The sequence below is a fragment of the Anolis sagrei genome, chromosome 2 (genome assembly GCF_037176765.1).
Source record: "Anolis sagrei isolate rAnoSag1 chromosome 2, rAnoSag1.mat, whole genome shotgun sequence".
Taxonomy (NCBI): Eukaryota; Metazoa; Chordata; class Lepidosauria; order Squamata; family Dactyloidae; genus Anolis; species Anolis sagrei.
In genome coordinates this window covers 20,849,181-20,872,244 of record NC_090022.1, presented here as the reverse complement: position 1 = coordinate 20,872,244, position 23,064 = coordinate 20,849,181, and the positions used below count along the sequence as shown (strand labels likewise).

General features: G+C 42.2%; 1 protein-coding gene and 1 long non-coding RNA gene across 2 annotated transcripts in view; one reads left to right on the top strand and one right to left on the bottom strand.

Annotated features, from left to right (window-relative positions):
• Positions 1-13,591, top strand: part of DDAH2 (DDAH family member 2, ADMA-independent) — a 62,275-nt gene extending 48,684 nt beyond the window's left edge. The window contains exons 3-7 of the mRNA XM_060759416.2: positions 1,696-1,795; positions 2,663-2,736; positions 5,152-5,271; positions 7,685-7,828; positions 12,192-13,591. Of these exons, the coding sequence (XP_060615399.2) occupies positions 1,696-1,795; positions 2,663-2,736; positions 5,152-5,271; positions 7,685-7,828; positions 12,192-12,308 (555 nt within the window). The 3' untranslated portion in view covers positions 12,309-13,591. The remainder of the gene's footprint in view (positions 1-1,695; positions 1,796-2,662; positions 2,737-5,151; positions 5,272-7,684; positions 7,829-12,191) is intronic.
• Positions 13,592-17,776: 4,185 nt separating this feature from the next.
• Positions 17,777-21,354, bottom strand: LOC132765668 (uncharacterized). Its single transcript, XR_010909123.1, has 3 exons — positions 21,276-21,354; positions 19,359-19,507; positions 17,777-17,852 (listed from the first exon to the last, which is right to left on the bottom strand). It is a non-coding gene; the product is annotated as an uncharacterized lncRNA (long non-coding RNA).
• Between the last annotated feature and the right edge of the window lie 1,710 nt (positions 21,355-23,064).

Sequence of the window (23,064 nt, the reverse complement as noted above, 5' to 3'; positions counted from 1 at the left end):
TGTCAGATTCTGGAATGCAGACATTTAGCAAACACTGTAACACTTTAATCCTCAACTAAACAACTCCCTGAGATTAAGTTACCTTGGCTATTGATACTATGCTGTGTCTACATAATGCTTTCTAAGTGGAGTCCACTTTAATTCACTTTATGTCATGGTTGTCTCCATAGGACATTCTGGTTTGTGTTTGTGGTTACATTGGGCATGGTTTGAACACACACACGCACGCACACACACACACAAACACACACACACTTGGATACCAAAATCCATGGTTGCTCAAGTCTCAAAAGGTATGATGGCATAGTGAAATAGTCTTCCTTATATGAAGTAGTAAAATCAAGCTTTGCTTATTTTGATTTAAAAAATATATATATTTTCAAGCCATGCATGGTTGAATCCATATATACCAAATTCATGCATATGGAGAGCGAACGGCATATAATTTTTAAGTTACCAGATTGAAACCTGGAGAAGCTCCTTTGCTCAAATCTTACTTGTTACCTAATTGCATGACAAGCAACATTTGCTGAAATTCCCTCTTATACACAACCATTGTTTTGGGTCAGGAGCGGCATGAGAAACTGCAAGTTGCTTCTGGTGTCAGAGAATTGGCTGTCTGCAAGAACGTTGCCCAGGGGATGCCTGGATGTTTTACTATCCTGTGGGAGGCTTCTCTCATGTTCCCACATGAGAAGCTAGAGCTGACAGACAGGAGCTTACCCGGCTTCCTGGAATCGAACAGCCAATCTTTCAGTCAGCAGTTCTGCCGGCACAAGAGTTTAATCCATTGTGCCATTGGAGGGTTCTACACAACCTATGGCTCCTACACAACCATGATAAGAGGTGTCTCCAGTTTTCACTTTGGCAAGCTTAGTGGTTATGCAGGGAAGTTACTGGCAGAAGCCATTAAATAGCTTGCTCCATAAAATGCCCATCATAGGGAGGAATAATAATTACTTACTTACTTATTTAGGTGATCCCTCATAGTCCAAGGGTGATGGTCCTCCAGGGGGTCCGTAGGTGACTGTGGAGCCCTATTCTTGATCTGCATCTTCTCCCACAGTGAGGGCATTGGTTTCCAGGTGGAAGGCGGTCCTGGTCGGGATTGACTTGACGCGCCTCTTGGCACATTTCTCTCTTTCGCCCTCCATTCATGCCTCTTCAAATTCTGCAGCACTGCTGGTCACAGCTGACCTCCAACTGGAGTGCTCAAGGGCCAGGGCTTCCCAGTTCTCAGTGTCTATGGCAGAGTTTTTAAGGTTGGCTTTGAGCCTGTCATATAATAATAATAATAATAATAATAATAATAATAATAATAATAATGGCTTCATTGTGGTTCCTGTGTTTTTCATACTGTTCCAAGTATATGCTTATTTAGCATTGATTGGACTTAGACTTTGCTGGAAAGCCAAGTCAAGGTTGATAGACTCACAGTGGTCAAAGAGGCCACACGATAGTCTTGCCCCTTTCTGCCTTGCAGGAAGGCACAATGAAAGCACTACCAACAGATGGCCATCCAACTTCTGTTAAAAAAACTTCCAGAGAAGGATATTTCATGGCTTGAGTGATATTGAGAGGTACCTGAAGAGGCATCACATTTAAGGACTACATGAGAAAAAGTGATGTGAAAAAAGTGATTATTTTGATGGTAAATGTCTCATATTTTCAAAATTATTCTCTCTGTTGTTCCAGATCTGCAGTGTCAAGAAAGTCTTGGAGGAGCTAAAGCTGCGTGTGGTTGAGGTTAAGGATGAGGGGGCCACTTTGGATGGAAGTGATGTCCTTTTCACAGGTAAATGAACCTGCTTCAATGTGAAGGGCAGCCCTTTATTCTAGGGAGAGAGCTGAATGAGCCTTGGAGCTGAGAAAATGGAAGGATTAAGTAAGACATGGAGATTGTATGTGTGTGTGAGAGAGAAAGCCTTATAAATCACTTTTCTTATTGAATATGCTATATAAATGATTAATGAGGATAATTATAATGTAGCAGACAGTGGAGTGGTTGATGGGATTTTGAGGGCTTGTGCTCCCCCGCCACCAGCAGGGGTTGGTGAATGGCTTGAAAACAAAACAAAGCAGGATTAAGACTGCCTTGAAGTCAAGGTCTTTAATCTAAAAACCGTTTTCCTCTTAATTTCAGGTAAGTGAAGGTGGGTGTCCGGAAATGAGGAAAGGATTCTTAATGTGTACATAATTATAGAACCATAGAGTTGGAAGAGAATGCAAGGGTCATCCAGTCCAACCCCATTCTGCCAGGCAGAAGAACACAAGCAAAGCACTCCCGACAGATGCCCATCCAGTCTTTGGGTTGTTGTAGGTTTTTCAGGCTATATAGCCATGTTCTAGAAGCACTTCATAACCTCTGAGGATGCCTGCCATAGATCTCAAGTTCCATATAATCTGGGATAAACAGATAATCTGGGATCAGATCCTGGGTCTAAAAGTTTTCAATGTTTGTTACTCATTGGAAACCGTCCTGAGTCACCTAGGGGAGAGAAGGTGGATTATAAATAAATTATCATTATCATTATCCTGGGATATAAGGACAGTGTAGAAAGGACAACAGTTAGGCAGGCTTGTGAGTCTAAGGAGACTTTATCCTACTCTGTGTTTAGGACAGATGGCTTATTCCATCTTCTTAATGCCTTTTGTTTTACAGGTAGAGAGTTCTTTGTGGGCATATCCAAATGGACTAATCACAGAGGAGCAGAGATGGTTGCGGATGCTTTCAGGGTGAGCATGACATATAAAACTCAGCACTCCTTCCCTTTAAGATATGTCATTGGCCATCACTTTCCTGTTTTCCTTTACCTCACCATCTTCATTATGGACTGGGCCAGAGGTTTGAATTATTCTTAATAGTGACAACTCATAGACTTCATCACAATGGGCAGAAGTCCACACAAAAAATACCCTCAACATTTTGGAGAGCTTCTGAGATTAAAACTCAGAATGGATTTATCACTATAGTGCACCTTATAACGCAACTGTGACTTTGCATAACGTACATTGCAAATGGAAACTTGATTAGGTTATTCAGATTATCTTCTAAGAACATTTGTCTGCCACTGTTAATCTTGTTCATCAAGTCTGGTGCTTGGAACATATTTTGAAAACCACTCAATAGATAACAGCATCTCTCTTAGCTTTTCCAGAGTCTACATAACGGTTTTTCCTATAGTCACACCCTGTTTCAACCCAGCAGATCACGCTTCCTTTTAAAACTGTATTGACATACACATTTTAACAATTTATTAATTATTTTGTTTCTTACTCTGTCTTACCCTGGAGGAGACTCAGAGCGGCTTCCAGTCTTGGCAAATATTCAATGCCGCATCTATATATAAATATAAAAACACACAATACACATCACAATAAACTTTAAAATCAAGTATATATACACAATTAAAACCATTAAAACATAGTACCTAATCCTGCTATCGCTTCCGTGGATGTATATTGAACTATGGCTATGTTACTATTCCACAAATGGCTAGTTCAACAGCTAGGTTTTACTTTCCTCCTGAAAACCAGAAATATCGCTAGGGAGGGAATTCCAAGGCCGAGGGGCCCGTCCCCACCAGTTGCACCTGCGAAGGTGGCGGGACCGAGAACAGGTTGTCCCCAGCAGATCTTAACACCTGAGTTGTTTCATAGGGGGAAATATGTTTGGATAGGTAAGCTGGTCCAAAACCATTCAGGGCTTTATAACATAAAGCCAGCACTTTGAATTGTTCTCGGAAGCAAATTGGCAGCCAGTGGAGCTGATGTAACAGGGGGCTTGTGTGTTCCCTGTACTCTGCACTGGTGAGCAATCTGGTTGCCGCCCATTGGACTACTTGGAGCTTCTGAACAGTCTTCAAAGGTAACCCCACATAGAGTAAGTTGCAGTAGTCTATTCAAGATGTAATAAGAATGTGGACTACCGTGGCCAAGTCTGGCTTCTCAAGGTACAGGTGCAGCTAGCACACAAGTTTCAATTGTGCAAAAGCTTCCCTGGCCACCGCCAAGACCTGGGGTTCCAGGTTCAGTGAAGAATCCAGGATCACTCCCAACCTGTGATTTCATGGGGAGTGTAACCCCATCCAACATGGCTATAACCCTATATCGTGTTTGGCCTTACGACTGACCAGGAGTACCTCTGTCTTGTCTGGATTCAGTTTCAATTTGTTCACCCTCATCCAGATCGTCACAGCTGCCAAGCACTGGTTCAGGACCTGGACAGTCTCCTTAGCAGTCAATGGAAATGTGTGATAGAGTTGGACGTCATCTGCATACAGATGATGTCCAACGGTGTGAAGATACATGAAGGATATATGAAAAGGGAAATAACAGAAGAAAAAAGATGTCAGAATGGTCCCTTGTCTGTTGTCCTTCCAGTTGCTTGAAGATATTTTTGAGTGGATTCCCTGTCCATTGCCATGAAGGCTATGAGTTGACACTAGTAAGAATAATAGGAAGCCCTGGCCCAATCCATATTCAAGTAGGTTTTTAAAGAAAAAAGTTTGCAAAACTGATTCAAGGAGAGCTGTATATTGTTTTATTTTTAATTGTTTAATTGTTTTATTGTCCCGGTTTATTCTGTTTCATTGATTAAATAGCCACATTGAGTCTTTTTGTGGAGATAATAATAATAATAATAATAATAATAATAATAATAATAATAGAAATCCAGCATTTATATCTCGTTTGCTGTGACATACTGTGTTTTTGTGTCAGTAAAATAATAATAATAATAGTTTTAGGGTTTTATTTGTATGTTGTTTGTAGTATTGTTAGCCACACTGAGTGTCTCTTAGGAGACAAAAACAGGATATTATTGTTATTATATTATATTAGTAGGATATTATTATTATTATTATTATTATTATTATTATTATTATTGGTACAGATGATGAGGATGACTAATTGTATTTAACACCAGAAATAAATGTCAAAAACATAAAAGAGCATGTAACTGCATTTCATTTCAGAGGTGGGGAATTAATAGGAATGGAGGCCCACTTGATTCCTCATTATTGGCTTTGACTGATGCCAGTTAAGGCCAGCAATAGCCAGAGACTTACAGGTCCCCCAACCTTGCTGAAGTTCTTTTCTAGCTCAGATAACAGCTTCTGCCATAGTCCAAATCAATATTTTTCCATGCAGGATTTTGCTGTGTCGACCGTTCCTGTCTCAGGCACATTGCATCTCCGCAGCTTCTGCAGCATGGCTGGATCTGACACGGTTGTGATTGGCAGCAGTGATGTGGCCAAGAAAGCCATGAAGGTAACACCTAGAATTGCTGAGACTGGGATGGTGGGTTTCTGAAAAGAACAATAGGTTGAGTATCCTTTAAATCAGTGGTTCCCAACCTTTTTTTTTGACCAGGTACCACTTGACCAGTGACCACTCTCCAACATTAGTACCAAAGGGGTTACGAATCAGTTTTTGGTCAACTTTAGATTCGGTTTGGTTATTTGGGGTGCTCTTTCAGAAAACTACATTAGCTAGCTCTAGTTTCTGATACAGAACATACACCATCCAGTAGTCACCATCTGCTTGCCCACAGAAAACATATTTAATAAGCCTTGGCAGTATAAGAGGGTTGGCGAAAGTAGTCGCTCTTGTTGCAACGATGTAGTAATGGTGAGACCACGGACCACAGTTTAGTTCTTATGCACCACTGGGAACAGGTTGGGAACCACTGGATTAAATGATATCCATGGGACCAGAATGTTTTGAGATTGGGATTTTTTTAAAAAAAGATTTAGGAATGTGGATATACATGCTGGGATATCTTGAAGGTAGGACCCAAGTCTGAATATGAAGTTCATTTATATTTAATATACACCTAATAATAATAATAATAACAACAACATAATAACCTCAACACTTTATTTATATTCCACCCTTCTCCCCATGGGGACTCAGAGCAGATTACAGTGTAAACAGATACCGGCAAACATTTAATGCCTTGTTACAATACAATGAAACACACAAACAAATGCAGAGGCTTCTCCTTTCATGTTTGGCTTTGGAGGCGGTGCTCATCTCTGGTTCTGTGGGAGGTGTTTTTCTCCATTTCCAAGCCAAGGAGCCTGTGTTGTCACCTCCTGGTTGTTTGACTGGCATGACTGGACTGTCTTATCCCTTTCTCATCGAAGCGGTACCTATTTACTCACATTTGCATATTTTTGAACTGCTAGGTTGGCAGTCCTGTGGATTCGAACTACCGACCTTCAGCTCAAAGGTTCAGTAGCACAAGGGTTTAACCCACTGCGCCACCTTGACCCAGTGCTTGTTTTTAGATACAGAAATAATAAACACAACGAGTGAAAGAAATTTCCTATGTGATATTTTAATACTTTTTTGTGAAACAAAGCTTGAGCACGCTGAATCATCAGAAAGCAAAGGTCTCACTGTCTCAGCCATCCTTGTGGATGATTTTGGAGAATTTGTGATTTTGGATTTTCAGATGAGGGAAACGGCGTCGAATTGTTGCTGTTTCTTAGCTGCTCTGAGTCCCTCCACGAGGGAGAGAGGGTGGGGTATAAAGTTAAGTAAGTAAGTAAATAAATAAAACCTGCATAAAGTTTGGGTTGTTGTAGGTTTTTTGGGCTGTATGGCCATATTCTAGAAGCATTCTCTCCTGATGTTTTGCCTGAATCTGTGGCAGGAATCCGACAACCTCTAAGGAACATGGCCATACAGCCCAAGAAGCCTACAACAACCAGTGATTCCAGCCATGAAAGCCTTTGACACTGCATAAAGTTCTTAGGTTCACCTCCTTTCCATCCTGGCCTAACCATCTCAGACTTCTTAGACCAGTTTTGCATTAAAACACTAGTTGAATATGCAGAAATCCATGCAGACAAATGGGCAGGCTTGTTGTATAGGTATTCTTATTTATGCCCAACTTGGACACCAAGTGGTCTGTCAGAAGAAGGAAAGCTCTTATATCACATCCATCAAAATCTGCAGCAGGCTGTTTGTTGGGGAAACTGAATTCTTTCTTTCCCTGACAGCCCTTGGTAAGGGAGGCGGAGAAAAAGCAGTCTGCTCATTGTGCAGACAGTTTTTCAAGGTTATAGTAACACAGCTGGTTTCCCTTAATGGCTGGCTACGTCTGCGTAGAGAGCCAGCATGGTGTAGTGATTTGAGTATTGGACTAGACCAGCATTGAAATCCTTGCTCAGCCATGGAAACCTACTGGGTGACCTTGAGCAAGTCACACTCTCTAGCTGTTAGAGGAAAGCAATTACAAATACCGTGTAAACAAACATTAGCAAGAAAGCTCTAGGGTAGAGTCTCCATAAGTGAGGGTCAACTTGAAGGCAGCAAAAACAACATATGTTCAGGAGTATAATAAACTGTTTCATACTGAATCAGACCAATGGTTTATCTTGCTTTGCTTTACCGACTTTTGTTGACAGACCACAACCGTTCACCAAAGTTTCAGGAAGGGTTCTTTCCTAGCTTTTACTTGGAGATCCCTAATGCTCTCTTAGCCAAAGCTTGATTCTGCTTAGCCTTTGAAATTAGATGGTAACAGAGCTGAGATTCAACCCCACACTGCCCAAATCTCAAGTCCTCAATGATGAGCAGTTAGTTAGTTTAGTATAGTAAAATTGATGCTTTTCTACTGCAAGCTTTTGAATCTGCATTCTGCCTTATCACTCTTCCAATTTCTTTCCTGAAGACCATGGAGCAATTAACAGACCACCACTATGAAACGCTGACGGTGCCTGATGACCCAGCTGCCAACTGCATCTATGCTCGGCTGGGCCAGAAAAGCAGTGTCCTCTTGCATCGCAGTACAGAGGAATACCCCAACAGTGTGCAGGTCAGATGAACAGAGGCCTTGTAGAATGGGGAAGAGGGCTGGGGTTCATGCAAAGAGCAAAAGCTGTGGCTTCTGTTTGGGCACATCTGGGAATAAACTGAAACCAGGTCAAAGATTATTTGCTAGCTGAGCCTGCTGTGCAAGGGTTGATAACTTATTTGTTGACCTGTATACCCTTAAGTACCAGCACAGAACTTTGTTTGCTTTATGTCTGCACAAAACGTGCTGTCATGTGTAGTCGTGGCTGTTAATCCACAAGAGTCTTTGAGAAAGTGGGAATAACGTACAGCTAACATTTCAAAGGTGCACAGAGGATAATGGATCAATACAGCTCACTGTTAGGTCTCGTAGGTCTAAGGTTTGGTTATTTTTCAGAAGAAAACATGGAGATATACTCAGCTGATGCAATAGTCTCCAAGCACCTTTGGAAGTCTCCTTTATCTGGATTGCAACAAGCAGGACAAATAAAGACCATGATTTGAGATATCATTGAGGTTTTGAAACTTTGAATTGCTCTAGGGCAGTGTTTCTCAACCTTCCTAATGCTGTGACCCCTTAATACAGGTCCTTGTGTTTTGGTGACCCCCAACCATAACATTTTTTTTGTTGCTACTTCACAACTGTAATTTTGCTACTGTTATGAATCGTAATGTAAATATCTGATAGGCAGGATGTATTTTCATTCACAGGAACTACATTTGGCACAAATACACAATACGCCCAAATTTGAATACTGGTGGGGTTGGGTTGATTTTGTCATTGTGAGTTGTAGTTGTTGGGATTTGTAGTTAACCTACAATCAAAGAGCACTCTGAACTCCACCAACGATGGAATTGAACCAAACTTGGTACACAGAACTCCCACGACCAACAGAAAATACTGGAAGGGTCTGGTGGGTGTTGACCTTGAGGAAAATAGACCTTGACATTTGGGAGTTGTAGTTACTGGGATTTATAGTTCACCTACAATCAAAGAGCATTCTGAACCTCACCAATGATAGAATAGGGCCAAACCTCCCACACAGAACCCCCATGACCAACATAAAATACTGTGTTTTCCGATGGTACTCTTTGGAGACTCCTCTGACACCCCATCGCAGCCCCTCCAGGGGTCCCAACCCCAAGGTTGAGAAATGCTGCTCTAGGGGTTGGGTTTGGTTCCATGGGAAAGTTTCTATAGCAGGCATAGGCAAACTTTGGCCCTCCGGGTGTTTTGGACTTCAATTCCCACAATTCCTAACAGCCTACCGGACTTGAAGTCCAAAACGCCTGGAGGACCAAAGTTTGCCCATGCCTGTCCTATAGCAAACACAGTTAAACTTCCTCAATTGCAGGTTTAATGTTGTGGATTTGAATATTTTTACATTTAATTACATTCCAAACTCCCATGAAAGTAGAAGGAAAACTGAATGCCAAGAGTGCATTACAGTCTCTCCCTCCTGGGTGTTGGGCTTCAACCCCACACTGCCCAGGTCGCTAGTCCTGAATGAGGAACAAGTTAGCATACAATAAGCTGAGGGTTTCCCTTTCCCCATGTCTCCTGTATGATATGTATATTTATTTATTTATTTTGTATCAAAAGCATTACATAAATTAGTATAAAACTGATAAAAATAGAAGGAGTACATGCAGCTAAATATCTTTTGACCAAAACCAGGCATGACAGTTGGAATGTATCTATTTCTTCTCTCTGTTTCTACTCTCATTCTAATTGGTTGTGTAGAATGGCTACTTTTCTACTGCCGGCCTTTACTTCTGAGTTCTACTTTTTACATCTTTGTGTGCTGTGTGCTTTGAGATCTCTCTCTGCTTGTGTATCAGGAGAGATGTAGTTCTTGAGTTTTTTTCCCTCTCTTCAAACCGTAGAAGAGATGGGTGTTAGAGTAGCTCAGAACCCGTTCTTTAACTATTAAGAAATGTAATTATTCTTTTTATTAATGTAAATAGACTGTTTGTGATTTCTAAGATTGAACTCTGCATATTTGCTTCCTAAGCTCTAAATTCTTTACAGCCACATCACATAGCAGTTCACACTCTGCTTGCTGTGAGTCAATTGCTCAACTATTAGTATCCTGTTTATATTTTGGATGCTCTGCTATATTTTTTGGTACTTTTCCCTAAAACTGGGAAGCTATTGACCCTTGGGAGGGACAGCTTCTTCTGCTGACCAGCGGAGAGGGAGAAGAGGCAATTCAGACAAGGAAGGAGCAGCTGGTCTTGACACGGGTGGGGAAAAGAAATGATGGTGTGTTCCCAGCTGGAGTGCATTCTTCTTGCCCCTCAAACCAATCTCATTTTGACTGTCTGAATTGTCTCTCTCCCCCCTGCTTTCCATTGATAACTATCAACACCAGCTGTCACCATCACTGGTGCTTTCCCTCTCAGGACTTAAATGTTGAGGTAGGAAATATTTTGGAGCAGGTTCATGGGACAGGAGAATAGACTCAATCTCAATGTATTGTTGAAGGCTTTCATGGCTGGAATCACTGGGTTTTTGGAGGTTTTTCAGGTTGTACAGTTATGTTCTATAAGCATTCTCTCCTGATATTTCAACTGCATCTGGCAAGCATCCTCAGAGGTTGTGAGGATGCTTGCCACAGATGCAAGCGAAACAACAGGGGAGAATGCTTCTAGAACATGGCCATACAGCCCAAAAAACGTACAACAACCCACAGACCCAGTCTCCCTCCCCCTCACTCAAAAAAAGAGCAAATACATAATGCTTGAATGTCACTAACATGATGCATCTTGGTGAGCCCCCAGAAACAAATCTGCTCTCCCCTCCCCTATGTAGGGAAGAAAGGGAACGCTTTAGCCATTTTACTATGATTCCTTGGGGTCTTTTATACCATCCCTGTATCTGTGGGAGAAATGTCCACAGGCCCTAAAGGCATCTGAAATCTCAATAACAAGTCCTGTCTTTTGATTATACTTGGGCAGGAAGCACACCATAGACTTGCACTGGAGAGCCTAAGGTAAAAGTGAAAGGTTTTCCCCTGACATTAAGTCTAGTCATGTCCGACTAGGTTGGTACTCATCTCCTTTTCTAAGCTGACCTAAGAGCCGTAGATGCCTTCTAGGTCATGTGGCTGGCATGACTGCATGGAGCGCCGTTACCTTCCCGCCAAAGCGGTACCTATTGATCTACCCACATTGCTAGAAGTAAGAGATTCTCAGTAGTTCTGTTTTGACTTCAGTGTCAAGTCTGAAGCAACAGGAGTGAGACTGAGAATAGAATATAAGTCTTAAAGGAAAAGAAACCACAGATACTAAAGTGACAGAAGATAACCTGATGTTAAAAGTTTATTAGTAACAGTGTCATATTTCTGGAAGAATAAAGAGTTAAGTGTAACGTTAATAAGGAGATACTGTGTAACCATCAATTATATGTGAACCTGAGAAATCTTCAAATAAATGTTGTTTCTGTTCAGTTCAGATACTGAGAATTCATGTTTGCTTATTTAAGAGAGTATTTCCTAAAGAGAAGAAGTTGAAGGTTTTGTGGAGCCAAAGATAAATTTGTGGTATTGGATTACACATATTAAAGTGACATAAACAGGTGTCTTAAAATTATCTCTCTCTCATTCATATAAACCCCACTCCCAAATAAACAAAGCCTCATCTTTTACACAATTGGTGGCAAGGTGGGATGATAAAGTAAAGGTCTCCCCTGCCTGAAGATTTCTACCGGTATCTCCTCGGTGTGGGTATTTCATATTTATTGGTGGCAGAGGTGGGATAAGAAGAACAAGATCCCTCCTGCCACGTGAAAGATCTGAGTGTGTTTCATGGACTAATAGTGGAAGCTCACTCCACTCCCCAGATTCAAACCACAGACCTTTTGGTCAGCAGCTCGGCGGTTTAACCTGCTGCACCACTGTGGACCCATGGAGCGCCTAAAGAGGCTCACAAAAGAAAATGTCTGGGTGCCTTTATTGGTCCTCCAGTGCTATTCAATGGTGTGCTTGGACCAGAAGAATAGAATTGCACTGGAAGTCCTAGATTCCCACAGACACTTTAAGGGGGAATATTTTCGGTCTATGTAAGTGAAGTCATGGATATTAAGTCCGTGGATAGGGGGGATCATGCTATACATTCCCTCTCCTGATGCACTACAGTTAAGAAGGGGAAGACATCTTGACCTGCTTTGCAAATGACCTATTTACACTTGTGATAAGACTTTGTGATAAGGCTCCTTTGGGTAAAGTCTGGGTCTGACTTGGCAGGGCGAGGCAGATGCATAACCCAAGGGTCAACTTTTGTGCTCTATGGCGACAGGGTTTGTTTGGTCTCTGCGGAGGCAGAGTTAAGGGGATTTCTATTTGGAAAGAGACTAACCGATTTCTGTCTGTTCCCTTCCTCAGCCTTTCCAGAAACTTCCAGATTACAACCTCATCCCTGCTGCGTGCACCGAGGTAGCCAAACACGGAGGGACTCTCAGTTCCTGCTCTCTTCTGATCAACAAGAAGCTGGAGATCTAGTGCCTCTTTGGATCCCATGGAAACCTGGGTTCTTGCAGTCCCTGACAGTCAACCCTATTTTCCTCAGTTCCTATGTGCAGAGTGACATCCCTGCTTCTCTTAGCTTCTTTGTGAGCCAAGAACACCACCCAAATGTGCTAATTTGGCCCGTCTTCAACTTTGCAGATGTTTCTTTTTCTATTTGCATTGGACCTTCCCTGCAACCCTAACCGACTCCATTTCCTGGCTCTGGTTGCGACTGTGAATGACTGTCACCCCAGAAATGTGTGAAGAAAAACCCTAGTGGGACACCAGAGGCCATTGCTTATCAGTGAGCCATATTAGCAAGGGCTGCTGAATTGTTTTAACTCATTCAGCACCACTAACTTCTCTCTTTCATTGTTTCTGATTATATTTGGGGGAAATCATTTAGGAAAGTACAAGAAGGGATGAATATCCATCATGCCATTGCAAACTCTAAATGGTGACTAACATAGGTCCATTCCTCCCTGTTTTAAAGTTTACACAGATGGCATTCTAGTATTGGAGGCTCCTAATGGTGGTCTACAACTGTTTTGATGGGTAGGCCAATATTGTCTTGTTTCCCAGCTGGACAATGCCAGTGCTATGGATATAGGATTACTTGGAGACTCCTCTGTTTGTACAGCAACCAATTATAATGTTGGATGCGTCTTGCTATATACACAAAGATGTCACTTGTGCATTGTGTATGTCTTACCCTAAGACCATCAGTGACTTGGTTCTAGAAGTATTCTTAAAGCAGAACAGGGGATGGTGCAGCAATGTTGAGCTCTAGCTAGAGTGACCAGTGGTGAAAGATGGTAAGAGTCCTATGGGCCACATATTCCCCATTCTCCTAACTTTATCTATCTTAAATGGTCCCTATGGTCTGCTACATTCATTTCTATGGTGCTGCCGTTTGGAAAGGGGGAGTTCAGGTAGAGTGACCCCTCTCCTCCCTCAACCCAAACTCAAACAACTGCTTTCCCACTGCCGCCGCAACGGATGACCTCTCTGCATATCTTCAGGGTCGAAGCAGCCACCGAGGAGCAGCTTTGGAGGAAGAAGGCACTTGTGAAGGATGCTGCTTCCTCTCCCAAGGCACTGTGTACGTGTTTTGTGTAACTGTAGTTCGAGGGCGTTCGTAGGAGTGGAAGGCGTAGAGGGAGCGCCCTCTGTTGGGGAGTAGGCGTAATGACAGGATGTAGGACTTAATGTAGATTCACGCACTGCCTCTTTAACCTCTTGTGACATTTGAAAAATTAAAAAAAAGACTGAACCAATGCATGAGCTTGATGAATCTTTCTTTGGTATATGGGTTTGGCTTCTGGGATTGACAATGTGGACAAACACAGTTTTGTTCAATGTATTGTCGAAGGCTTTCATGGCCGGAATCACTGGGTTGTTGTAGGTTTTTCCGTGCTTTATGGCCATGGTCTAGATGCATTTTCTCCTGACGTTTTGCCTGCATCTGTGGCGAGCATCCTCAGAGGTAGTGGGGTCTGTTGGAAGTAGGAAAATGGGTTTATATATCTGTGAAACGACCAGGGTGGGACAAAGGACTTTTGTCTGCTGCAGCTAGGTGTGAATGTTTCAACTGACCACCTTGATTAGGATTTAATGGTTTGGAAGTGCCTGGAGGGAATCTTTTGTTGAGAGTGATTTGATGTGCCTGATTGTTTCCCCTCTGTTGTTTTGCTGTTGTAATTTTTGATTTTTTTTAAATACTGGTAGCCAGTATTTGTTCATTTTTATGGTTTCTTCCTTTCTGTTGAAATTGTCCAGTATTAAAAAAAAATCAAAAATTACAACCGCAAAACAACAGAGAGTAAACAATCAGGCACATCAAATCACTCTCAACAAAATATTCCCCCCAAGCACTTCCAAGCCATTAAATGCTAATCAAGGTGGTCAGTTGAAACATTAACATTAAGATGAAAAGTCCCCCTTCCATCTCTGGAAGGAGATGGAAGCTTGTTATCTGCTGCCCTGGAGACTAGGACGCAGAACAATGGCTTCAAACTACAGGAAAAGAAATTCCACTCGAACAATAAGAAGAACTTCCTAACTGTGAGAACGGTTCAGCAGTGGAACTCTCTTCCCCAGAGTGTGGTGGAAGCTCCTTCTTTGGAGGCTTTTAAGCAGAGGCTAGATGGACATCTGATGGGGGTGCTTTGATTGTGATTTTCCTGCTTCTTGTCAGGGGGTTGGACTAGATGGCCCACCAGGTCTCTTCCAACTCTGATTCTGTCTCAGCTGCCACTGACCTGACCTCAGAGGGAGATAAGAGGCTGGTACAGCTCCATCATGTCTAAGCCTATAAGCAGGTGAAAGATTGACTTCACCCAAACTTCCCCTGTCCTGGCCATGGAGACAGAGAAGAAGAGGCAGGAACCCTTCCATCATATCTAGGTCTAGAAGCAGATGAAAAGCCCTCCATTTATCCCAATTGTCACTGCCTGGACTTAGACAGGGAAAACAAAAGAAGCAGTATCTGCAAATGCCTTTCCCTAGGTAAAGGTAAAGGTTTTCCCCTGACATTAAGTCCAGTTGTGTCTGACTCTGGGGGATAGTGCTCATCTCCATTTCTAAGCCAAAGAGCTCCACACCCGCATGCGAGTGTAGAGAAGAGCAAACTACAGACCACCTGCTGCAATGCAACCTGAGCCCTGCTACATGCACAATGGAGGACCTCCTTGCGGCAACACCAGAGGTATTCCAAGTGGCCAGCTACTAGTCAAAGGACATTTAATCAACTACCAAGCTTGCAAATTCTGGGTTTTGTCTGTTTGTTTGTTTTTGTTTTTGTTAAAAATGTAATATAAATGTCTGGTTGCTGATGACACAATAAAATAAGCCAAAGAACTGGCATTGTCCATAGACACCTCCAAGGTCATGTAGCCGGCATGACTGCATGGAGCACCATTATCTTCCTGCTGGAGCGGTATCTATTGATCTACTCACATTTGCATGTTTTTGAACTGCTAGGTTGGCAGAAGCTGGGACTAACAGCAGGAGCTCACACCACTCCATGGATTCGAACCAGCGACCTTTCGGTCAACAAGTTCAGCAGCTCAGTGGTTTAACCCACTGCACCACCGGGTGCTCCAATGCCTTTCCATACTGCCCTTCCATTTTCCTTGTATGGAATGTCTCAATTACATTGTGTGCTTTAGGCTAGGGAACTGTTTCGTAGTTATTTTACTTCCAAGTGCCAAGTTACATGCATAGTGTTTAAACCCAGATCTGGTGTCTTTGGGTATTATTCAGGCTTATAATCATGGGTGACAGTTATTCAGTTCCCCCTCTTCTCTGGATCATAAGAACAAACACACCTGGTTACACAATGCTCAGTGATGGTGCTAAATAAAAACAAACGATGATGATAATATCTCATACTATATCTCATTTATACAAATGTGTCATATTTTGGATAGTTGGATTCAGACTTAGTTATACTTAGAAAAGACCTACTGAATTCAAGACACAAACTTGGATCAAGGTCACCGAGACCATATTTGAAGGAGGGTGAAGCCTCCCTGAAATTATTAAGCATATTTGGACCAGCAAGACTCCTATGTAATTCAATCTAGTCTGGAACTGCCAACTCGTAAACATATTAAATGAAAACTACTTTGCTATTTCATGGTATTCAAATTATTACCTTCAGTTGTACGAGGATGACTGTTTTAATGATCTACATTGCATTTTCATTAATTTGTAAAATCAATGCTTTTTAGTAATAATGACTGTCTGGCAATGTTAAACACCATCCCTTTAAAAAAGCAGTTCTGAGATTCAAAGGAATCTAAATCAGTCATGTTTGTGAAGTAGTGAATCTGTCCTATTTTCCAGACTCTTAAAGGAACTATTTACTAGCGTTTAGCATCATGAACATGCATTTTAAAGTTTGATCTAAAAATATTGTTCATTGCCCTAAATACAGCCCATTAATGATTATAGTCTTCGTTAGAACAGGGTTTGTCGTTATAGAATCATAAATTTGGAATTTTATTTTTTATTTATTTATCGTGTCAGGAGCAACCAGACATTTGTATTACATTTTTAACAAAACAAACAGACAGACAGACAAAACACAAAGTTTGCAAGCTTGGTAGTTGATTAAATGTCCTTTGACCAGTATCTGGCCACTTGGAGTGCCTCTGGTGTTGCCGCAAGGAGGTCCTCCATTGTGCATGTGGCAGGGCTCAGGTTGCATTGCAGCAGGTGGTCAGTGGTTTGCTCTTCTTCACACTCGCATGTCGTGGATTCCACTTTGTAGCCCCATTTCTTAAGGTTGGCTCTGCATCTTGTGGTGCCAGAGTGCAGTCTGTTCAGTGCCTTCCAAGTTGCCCAGTTTTCTGTGTGCCGAGGAGGGCGTCTCTCATTTGGTATCAGCCATTGATTGAGGTTCTGGGTTTGAGCCTGCCACTTTTGGACTCTCACTTGCTGGGGTGTTCCAGCTAGTGTCTCTGTAGATCTTAGAAAATTATTTCTTGATTTAAGTCGTTGACTTGCTGGCTGATACCCAAACAAGGGATGGGCTGGAGATGTCACTGCCTTGGTCCTTTCACTATAGATTTGGAAGAGACCACATGTGCCATCTAGTCCAACCCCGCTATGTAGGAAAGTACAATCAAAGTATCCCTGACAGAACAGTCATCATAGTCATGATTAGAAAAGACCTCAAATCCAATTTAAGACTAGACATAGTGTAGTCATGATAGTCATGATTGGAAACGGACCATACAAGGCCTGCATCTATTCTTAAACTGGATCCACCGTAATTGTGATAGATATGGCTAGAATAGACCACAAAAGACCTGCATCCAGCCTTAAACTGGATTTGCTGAACAGACTCTACAAGGCTTGTTTCCAGCCCTAAACTGGATCAATTACAGTCATGCTTAAAACGGATCTTACTGAGTGTAGCTCCAATGCCCCCCTTCTTCTGATATCAATTTGTTTTTTTACTATATTTATACCCTGCCCTTCTCACTCCGAAAGGGACTCAAGGTGGCTTACAAACTATGGCAAAAATTCAATGCCGCATCGTGCACATAACCTTAGCATTATCTAAAAAGGCATTAGTTGTACAATATATTCAAAGTTCTATTTTTGAATCTGGGAACTGTTAGATTGTCTCTGTGTAGTCCTCTTGGAAAGGTAGGACAGTTCCCAAGTTTCCTGTTTTTCAAGAGATCATGAGCAATGTAGTCATGTCTCTTTCAAGAACTGTTTTGGACCCACCAAACCAGACTCTCAGTGCGGCTGAACAATCAATGGTTATCAGTCAATCTCCAGTCCATTAGGCTTACATTCGGCCTAAGCTTTCATGTCAATCACAGCTTGAATGGCTAAAGTATCATTACAGATGTATGAAGTCCTGGGAGAATGGAGTAAGTTCAAAGGGCAAAACTCAGGAAGGCCACTGGCCACATTGGTTTCATTCACAGGACGCTGGAATGAAGATGATGACTCCAGGGGTCGAAATGATCTGGAAATATGGTGCTTGTTGTCTTGATCCAGGAGAGTGAATGTGACCTGATAAAAAGAGGAGAACGAAAAGGTATATTTCTATTAAAATTTAGAATGCTCTGAAGAAATCCAGGGAGGGAAGACAAGTACTACAGGGGAAGGAAAACTTAGTCCTGTAGATGTGTGATCACATATCTACAGGATCAATATCTATAATAATCTAATGGAGAGGCTGGTATAATAATAATAATAATAATAATAATAATAATAATAATAATAATAGCAAAAGAAAGCTCTCCATGGACAGTTCCTGGGGAAAATAGACAGCCAAATTGACAATGAAAAAACATGGATGTGGCTCACAAATGGAAATTTGAAAAAGGAGACGGAAGACCTGATTCTGGCAGCCCAAGAACAAGCCATTAACACAAATGCCATCAAAGCCAAAATTGAAAAATTGGCAACAGATCTGGTGTAGACTCTACAAGGAAGCAGATGAAACAATTAAGATTGTGCAGTCAGACTACAAGCAGAGGCATAACACCATTGCTCAGATGATTCCTTGGAACTTGTGCCACAAATACCATCTGCCTGCGACAAAGAACTGGTGGGACCACAAGCCTGAAAAAGTTATAGAAAATGAACATGTCAAACTACTCTGGGACTTTCGAATTCAGACTGAGTTTTGGAGCTTGTTAGGTGATCCCTCGTAGTCCGAGGATGATGGTCCTCCAAGTTCGGTGTCCTGGCAGTGGGTCCGTAGGTGACTGTGGAGCCCTATTCTTGATCTGCATCTTCTTCCGCAGTGAGGGCATTGGTTTCCAGGTAGAAGGCGGTCTCGGTCGGGGTTGGCTTGACGTGCCTTCCTCTTGGCACGTTTCTCTCTTTCACCCTCCATTCGTGCCTCTTCAAATTCTGCAGCACTGAGCTGGCATTGTCCATAGACACCTCAAAGGTCATGTGGCCGGCATGACTGCATGGAGCGCCGTTACCTTCCTGCTGGAACAGTATCTATTGATCTACTCACATTTGCATGTTTTTGAACTGCTAGGTTGGCAGAAACTGGGGCTAACAGCAGGAGCTCACACCACTCCTTGGATTCGAACCAGTGACCTTTCGGTCAACAAGTTCAGCAGCTCAGCGGTTTAACCCACTGTGCCACCAGGTACTCCAATGCCTTTCCATACTGCCATTCCATTTTCCTTGCATGGAATGTCTCAATTATATTGTGTGCTTGAGGCTAGGGAACTGTTTCGTTGTTATTTTACTTGTAAGTGCCAAGTTACATGCAAAGTGTTTAAATCCAGATCTGGTGTCTTTGGATATTATTCAGGCTTATAGTCTTGGGTGGCAGTTATTCAGTTCCCTCTCTTCTCTGGGTCATAAGAACAAACACGCCTGGTTACGCAATGTACAGTGATGGTGCTAGATATTTATTTATTTTATTTATTTACTTCATTTATATACCGCTTTTCTCAGCCCTCAGGCGACTCAAAGCGGATAAAAAAACCAATGAGGATGATGATGATATCTCATACTCTCTTACAAAAATGATATGAAAGCTCCTCCTACCTTATGTCGGAAAGGCCACTTAAGCTGAAAATCATATTCCCCTTTCATCAGGACCAGGAAGAGTGAGAGGTGGGTTCCAGTTCCTGTCCCATCTCCATTCAGGAACACCTTGAGGCAGACTTTGTAACCATAGCGGCTGGTGTAAAATGCTTTGATAGCAGAGAGGAGAAAAACAAAGTAGTGTAGGAATGCAGGATAATGATTTTTTTTCCAGTGGGCAAACATTGTTAATGTCTTCTGTCATTTACCAGACCAGCACCCATAGTCCTGTGTGGGATAAGAGGGGACGTGACCCAAGGTGGACTCCTCAAACTGGACCTGATTACCTCCCACATCTCTTCACATTTTCCCAGTAAAAGTTAAGTACAGGAAGGTTCTGAGTGCAATGATATCATCGTGCGTACAGCTTGAGCATCCCTTATCTGGAAATGCAAAACACTCCAAAATTGTCAACATATCTGGCTGAAATAGGGACCCCTTTGCTTTCTGATGGTTCAGTAGACACAAGCTTTGTTCCATGCCTAAAGTTATTGACGACACTGTGCATAAAATTACCTTCAGGGTATGTTATAAAACATAAGTGCATTTGTATTTAGACTTGTATCATATCTCCAAGACATTTCATTATGTTCATATATGTAAATAGAGATATTTCAAAAGCTGAAAAAAAAATATCCAGAACACTTCTGCTCCTAAGCATCTGAGATAAGGGATACCTAGACTGTATTTATTGTAGCAAAACATCTCCCATAGGGATAGATACCTATTATTTATTTATTTATTTATTGCACTGGTTGAGCAATTATGAGAGCAGTAATCCAAAAAAGGGAATGTACATCCCATATAGACTACTGCAACGCTCTCTACGTGGGGTTGAAGACTGTCCGGAAGCTTCAAATGGTCCAACGGACGGCAGCCAGATTGCTAACAGGAGTGGCGCGCAGGGAGCACACAACTCTTCTGTTGCGCCTGCTCCACTGGCTGCCAGTTTGCTACTGGGCACAATTCAAAGTGCTGGCTTTAACCTATCAAGTCCTAAACGGTTCTGGCCCAACTTACGTGTCTAAACTCATCTCCCCTTATGAATCATCTAGGACACTGGTTCTCAACCTGGGGTACTCAGATGTTTTTGGCCTATAACTCCCAGAAATCCCAGCCAGTTTGCCAGCTGTTAGGATTTCTGGGAGTTGAAGGCCAAAAACATCTGGGGACCCCATGTTGAGAACCACTGATCTAGGACCTTAGGATCATCTGGGGAGGCCCTGCTCTCGGTCCCACCTTTGTCACAAGTACGTTTGACGGGGATGAGAGATAGGGCCTTCTCAGTGGTGGCCCCTTGGCTATGGAACACCCTCTCTAAGAATATCAGATTGGCCCCTTCCATTTTGATCTTTTGATCTTGGCTTTTTAAGCAGGTGTCTGCTGCAAATACAGTGTAACGGACATAGGAAAATGGAATGGTTGACAACGTGACTGGACAATGTTTTAACAAGGAGACCCTAATGAATATGTGTTTTAATTGACTTTGCTATGGTTTTATATTCCCTAATTGTTTTTATGGTATGGAAATTGTATTTTATGGTCATGGTATGAACTGTACACCGCCCCGAGTTGCCTGTGGGCTGAGAGGGACAGCAAATAAATATAGTAAATAAAGAAATAAATGTATCCAACCTCTGAATTTTATGTTTGAAATTTTGTTCACATTTCCCTAAGGTATAGATTTTCTTTTTTAAATTTCAGAGTTTTTGTTTACTTAGTCACAGGATTTGAGATCTTTTGATGATGGACTTTCCTGACAATCCATGATAAGTTACCTGCACTGTATACACCATAAGATTTCCAACAGGAGATTTTTTTTATAAAACCAAAATGCCTATGTCTCTCTTTTTTCTATCCACATTTTTGTTCACTCACCGGGGGAATAACAGGCCGGGCGATTTCCAGTTTGTGCTTCCTGACTTCTAAGTCCCACCTCTGGGATTTTCCAGAGAAGACACCCATCGTAAGTGGTCTGCTCCAAGGTATGGATCCGGGATGCCATGTTGCTGATCATCACATCCTTCAGGGCCAGGAGTGAGTCTTGCTGTTCCACCTTAAAAGAGATAGATTCATAGAATCATAGAGCTGGAAGAGACCTCATGGGCCATCCAGTCCAACCTCTTGCCAAGAAGCAGAAAAATCACAGTCAAAGCACCCCCAACAGATGGCCATCCAGCCTCTGCTTAAAAGCCTCCAAAGAAGGAGCCTCCACCACACTCCGGGACAGAGAGTTCCACTGCTGAACAGCTCTCACAGTTAGGAAGTTCTTCCTAATGTTCAGGTGTAATAACACCTGAAACAGTTTGTTCAGGTTGACGTGAGTCTGAATCCGAGATGAGCAGCATACTGAACTGCTGTGTGTGTTGAAATCACTTGTTGTCTTACAGAGAGACCATGCATTTCATAGGGTTTTCTTCACACAAAAATAATACTCAGAGGTTGTTTTGCCAGTGTCTGTCTCTGAAATAGAGTCTACAGCATCTGGGATTCTTTGGTGGATCTCTTATCCAAGTACTAACCAAAGCTGGTCCTGTATAGTTTCTTGGTTCAGATGAGATTTGGGGAATTAAGGCAAAGCAAGATACAATTAGATAATGAAACTATAAGATAATGGAATATGTTGCCTTGTGTTGGAATTCAGCCCCACACTAACCAAGTCTCAAGCTCTCAATGAGGAACAATTAGTTAGTCCAGTGGTTCTCAACCTGTGGGTCCCCAGGTGTTTTGGCCTACAACTCCCAGAAATCCCAGCCAATTCACCAGCTGTTAGGATTTCTGGGAGTTGAAGGCCAAAACATCTGGGGATCCACAGGTTGAGGACCCCTGATACAAACTAAGGGTTTCCCTTCCCCTATGTCTCCTGTATGACAGTGTTCGGGTTCAGCCTGATCCTGATCTGTGTGAACCGGATTCTCTGACAGTTTTTCCAACTGAGCAAGCTCTCCCTGACCCTGACAGTGTGGAATCTGTTGTTGATGCAGAGGTCAGCAGCAATGAAATCGAAACTCAACAGCTGGAGGAAAATGTTTTGGAAGTTAGCCGTGATATCACTAGCCGTGATATCTCTCCACCTGGGGTTTTTAATGAGGACCGAAGAGAACAGATAGTTAGAGACAGAAATGTTTCCCAGTTTCTACGAAGGTCACATCGTTTACAGGAGAGACAGGCCCAGACGTCAAAGTCAAGGGGCGTTTCAAAGAATAGCTTCTTTGGTTTAAGAGGCCTCCTGCCGGGTGCCTCTTTAGATCAAGCAATGTTTGGGACTGTGGCTGTGCCTTGGCAGAATTCCTGTGTTTCATGGGCGGTAATCCCAGAGGCTTAGTTATCAAGTTCATGGTTAGTAAAAGGCTAACAGATTCCTGGTTCTTGTATTGTGGCTTTTGAAATTTTGCTCAAGTTCAGAGATTCTACTGACTGCTGTGTTTTTCTGTGGCTTTTTGACTTTGCATTTACCTTTCTTTTGTAACCAATTTTTCATCAATAAACAAGGATTACTTTTCCTACAGTCCAGTGTGGTGGATTTAATCTTATGGTCTCGTTTCTTGAACTGGGATGCAACAGACAGTTGGGAATGTCATCTATTTCATCTCTCTGTTTCTGCTCCCATTCTGATTGGTTGTGTACTTCTAGCCTTTACTTTGACTTTTTTTCTTACATCTTTGTA